This window comes from Cupressus sempervirens, chromosome 1, assembly GCF_028749045.1.
Source record: "Cupressus sempervirens isolate cs-2001-9-10 chromosome 1, ASM2874904v1, whole genome shotgun sequence".
In the NCBI taxonomy this organism is placed as follows: Eukaryota; Viridiplantae; Streptophyta; class Pinopsida; order Cupressales; family Cupressaceae; genus Cupressus; species Cupressus sempervirens.
The window spans coordinates 5,785,604-5,790,329 of record NC_143118.1 but is presented as its reverse complement, the minus strand read 5'-3'; the positions used below and the strand labels follow the sequence as shown (position 1 = coordinate 5,790,329).

At 39.2% G+C, this 4,726-nt stretch overlaps 1 protein-coding gene across 1 annotated transcript; it reads left to right on the top strand.

Annotated features, from left to right (window-relative positions):
• The first annotated feature begins 1,487 nt into the window (after positions 1-1,487).
• LOC149575860 (uncharacterized) lies at positions 1,488-4,411 on the top strand. The gene is made up of 3 exons (XM_089791548.1): positions 1,488-2,319; positions 2,515-2,856; positions 3,670-4,411. The coding sequence occupies exons 1-3, from the start codon at positions 1,984-1,986 to the stop codon at positions 4,228-4,230; spliced, it is 1,239 nt and encodes a 412-aa protein (XP_089647674.1). The 5' UTR covers positions 1,488-1,983; the 3' UTR covers positions 4,231-4,411.
• The last annotated feature ends 315 nt before the right edge of the window (positions 4,412-4,726 follow it).

The window sequence follows — 4,726 nt, the reverse complement described above, 5'->3', positions numbered from 1 at the left end:
TGTTTATGAAACACATACTCTAAAAGAGAAAATACTGATTGTGTTACCCCTAAGGTACTTGTTTTGCAGTGCCTTGTTCCTGCCGGCAATTTATTCTATGAAAGTGAAAATTTGAAACAGAAGTGTACAAAACGACACCCATTTTAAATGGCGGTCAAGAGTGGGAGTTAAATATTGTAGTGCCATCGAAATGAAAATGGCTGGCCCGCACAGACAAGTCGTTACATGGCCGTCCAGAGCGTTAGAGAGAAGTAGTCTCCTCGTTGCAGGCGTTTTAGCACGCTGTCATGTGAAGTGAAATGGTTTTTTATAACGTCCAATGGTACCATGGAAGTTGATGGCTGTGCATGGGACCAATTTAGGGAAGACAAAATTTAAAAAGATTTATTCGATTGAAAAGTTGAACGAGATTAATTTTGGAAGAAATTTTATGGTGAGTGTATTTCAATTGGAGTAGTATTGAGATTGTAAAGATTTGATATTTCACCTTAGTGATGATTACTTAGATGAAGTGAGTGGTAAGTGGACCATTTACTTTTATGAGCAATTGGTTCGTATGAACTACTATTTATAAAACATGAGTTAATGAGTTTGACCCTAAAACTGCCTTGTTCAATGGTGATACTACTATCATAATTTGACTTGCTATGTAAAATATCTCCTACTTATCAATTGATGAGTTAAAAGGGTTCTATAATGAGTAGTTTATAAGGTGCAATACTTGCTAAACATTTTGTAATTGAGGTTTGCAAGGTAAGTTGACTTAATCTTGTGAGGAAACTCCATCATTAAGTATTGTTGAGTTAGAGTAATATTGAGATGGGCGACCTTTAGGAAGGCCCAATGCTTCACCTATGGGAGCATCATCTAAAACTTGGAGTGTTAAGTGGGCCATTCATCCCCATGAGAGATAGGTCCTTGTGAAACTCACTACTCGTGAAACACGAGTCATTGAGTTTCACATGAAAATTACTCATTAAATCTTGATAGCAATATCATAAATTAAATGAGTTCTAGATTGAATGGTTCATAAAACATAACAATTGCTTAAGGTTTTTCAAATGGAGTACTAGTTTTAAGTAGACTTAATTTTAGTGGAAACTCCATGGTTAAGTTTGCTTGAGTTGGGATAGCACACCAAAGAGTGACCTCCCTCCTCAACTCAATACTCCACCTCAATGAAAATTAATGATGAAATATGAGTCAATGAGTTTGATTTCCATATATGTTAATAAGTATGAGATATTTTAAGCAACAAATCAAATTGATATTTCTATCAAGATTCAACTGTGTAGTTCTTGAGTCAAACTTATAGACCCATCTTTCTTGAATAATAGTTTATAAAAATCACTAAATGTTCAAACACTTAAAACACTCATTACATTTAAGTGACACTCAAGAACTTTCAAAGAATTATACGTAGATTCCCATTACACTATCCTAACTTTTTTGTCAAAGTATCTTAGACATTTTTCACAAACAGATAGGAAATTAGGAAATTGTAATATTGGTATGAGAATCCAACAACATACTTGTTAAGTCGAATTGGAAAATCTTATTTTAGTTGAACGGAATGCACTGCAAATTTCTTAGCTGTTAACGAATAATGTATGAGCAAGTGGAAGTTAAGCGATAAGTTTTAGGGAAGGGGATGAAGTTGGTGTTTCTTTTCCGTTGAGTTCTTGGTAGGGAAGTAGGGTTTGGTAGTATCCTATAAACTCAAGTTTGGCCTGGTTTGGTGATGCCGGCCCCGCCGCGTCTTCCATTGCCCGCAAGCATTTGTTATTTTGTTTCCATTCTATTCGTCTTCTTATTTGTCTACTGGAAACCCGCAGTAATCGATTCTCTCTGTTACTGGCGCCGTCACTGCAATTCACTCGTTGAAACGGCAGATTTGCGGACAAAAAATCAATCACTCTGAATGGTTCTGACAATTCATGGCCGTCTATTGAGAAGAAGCGGTTATAAATCAGAAGGAAGAAGATGAAGAAGAGGCAGCAGAAGCAGAAACAGGTGGCGCCCATGGGAATGAAAGCATGGTACATGAGGCCTGTTATGTCAGAAACCTTGGCGCCATTAATGGAGGGTCTGAGCGAATATGCATACGACGAAGAAACCCAGCAGCATAAGAAGGAAAAATCGTGGAATTTAGTGAGAGCATGGATGAAAGGGCAGCTTGAAAGACGTACATTGCAGTCATTCCAGGGCTACAGGCGCTCTGGTCTGAGGCTCCTCTTGGGTGTTCTTGCCTGCCCTCTCGCTCCTGTTGCCCTCTCTGTTGCCCCTCTTCCCCAACTCTCCACCAAAGACATGTGCATTGTATGTATACTTTGTTTTCCTTGCTTCTTTGTTCATCAAAATTCAATCTTTTTCTTCTTTATTCATCAAAATTCAATCTTTTTTCTTCTTTTTCCTTCAAAATCCAATCTTTTTCTTCTTTTTCTTATCAAAATTCGATCTTTTGAAAGTGTCGATGATGAGTTTTGTTGGTTATGATTGTTTTGATTTGGGCAGGAAGCGTCCTCTGCGCAGTACATTGTACACCAGTACATTGCGGCAACTGGGTGCGCGAAGCTTCAGAATGCGATCAAGAGCTCGTACACGATGGGGAGGGTGAAAATGGTGGTGACTGAGTGCGAAAGTGAGAGCAAGATGATGAAAAGCTCAGTGAAAGGCACAGAGACTGGGTGTTTTGTGCTGTGGCAGATGATGCCTGATATGTGGTCGATTGAGATGGTGGTGGGCGGCGGTAAAGTGCACGCCGCCAGCAATGGTAAGATTGTGTGGCGGCACACCCCCTGGCTCGGCTCCCACCTTGCCAAAGGCCCTGTTCGTCCCCTGCGTCGCGCTCTTCAGGTCTAAACTCATTTTGTGTATAAGTATTAGATCAATTATGCAAATTTTATTACATGTATCGAACGCGACTTTAAAATGGTCTGATTTGTGCTAAGATAAGTCAAGTTTTGATATTGCTATCAACATTCAAACCTTGTGGAGTACTTTCATTGCCCATATTTTGTGAGCAGTGATTTACAAGATCATTCTCATGAAAATGAATGGAACGCATAGTACTCATTGCATCTAGGTGATGCTCATAGGGCTGAAGCATTGGACCTTTCCAGAAGGTCACTCGTCTCATTGCTGTTCCAATTCAACCGTCTGCTTAACCATTCATTCTCATGAGAGATGGGTTTTTGTTAACCACTATTCATGAAACATGGGCCAATCAAATTGACTCAAACTACACAATTGAATCCTATTAGCAATAGCACAATCTTGTATGTAGCACTTATTGCATCTAGGCGATCCTCACAAATGTCCCCCATCTCATTAGTGCTCCAACTCAAGCGCACACTTTACTATTCATTCTCATAAGAGATGGGTTCTTGTGAACCACTATTGACTCAAATACACAATTGAATCCTAATAGCAATATAACAATCTTGCATGTAGTACTCATTGCATCTAGGCTATGTTCACAAGGTGAAGCATTGGACCTTCTCCCGTGACGGTAGCCCATCCCATTACTGCTCCAACTCAAGTGCGCACTTAACCATTCATTGTCATAAGAGATGGGTTGTTATAAAAACTATTCGAGAAACATGAATAATCAAATGGACTCAAACTACAAATTGAATCTTAATAAAAACTTATGTTTTTTTGAATCAGGGATTGGATCCAAGGTCGATAGCGAGGCTGTTTGCGAATGGGCGATGCATAGGGGAACAGAGGATTGGGGAAGAAGAGTGCTTCATATTGAAGCTGGCAGCCACCGCGTCGAGTTTATCCGAGAGAAACGATGGCGCGGCAGAGGTGATAAAGCATGTAATGTTGGGGTATTTCAGCCAGAGAACGGGGCTTCTGGTGTTGATAGAGGATTCCCATCTGACCAGAATTCAGGCGGCTGGGGCAGGGGCAGTGTACTGGGAAACGAGCATAGCGAGCAGCATAGGAGATTACAGGGCAGTCGATGGAGTCATGATTGCTCATTCGGGCAGGTCGGTTGTCACTCTTTTCAGATTTGGAGATGTGGTGAGTGCTGCCCCTACCCAGACCAAGACTCAAATGGAAGAAACATGGATTATAGAAGACATTGTGTTCAATGTGCCTGGTCTTTCCATGGACGGTTTCATCCCTCCTCAAGATCTCACTAACTCAGAAGACCCCATCAATCCTCACTATTTCTTGGGAGCTAACTTTTTAAACCTTAAAGATGAGTCCTTTATTTAGGAATGCGCACTCACAGTCTAGGTTAAGTGTGGTTGGCTTAGACATCATACACTAAGACTTGATTCCTACACTAAAAGTGTTAAATAGTCAAAATTGACTTACTTTTTCTAATATCTAATGTTTACGCAGTACAAGAAATTTGAGTGTTCTATGATAATTATAACAAAGTTTGAGACTAAAATTTGCCTACGATTGACATCTAAAATCTGATGGCTTACCAGTTGCAAGGTGGTTTATGCAATTGCAAAGCTTTTTGGAATCTTTCAAGTGTATGTAAGATATTTGAATAGGACTATATTTCTCATATAGAATGACACATTTTTATGCATTTGTAGGATTATTCTTGATTGTTTCACGTTATTTCTGAAAATACAAATAAAAACTATATTTTGGCAATAGTGACATTTTGTATGGAGGATAGAAAGAATTTAAAATTTAGGGTATGTTGTTGAAGATGTCTAGAATTTTTAGATTATAATTGTCTTGTACATTAAAA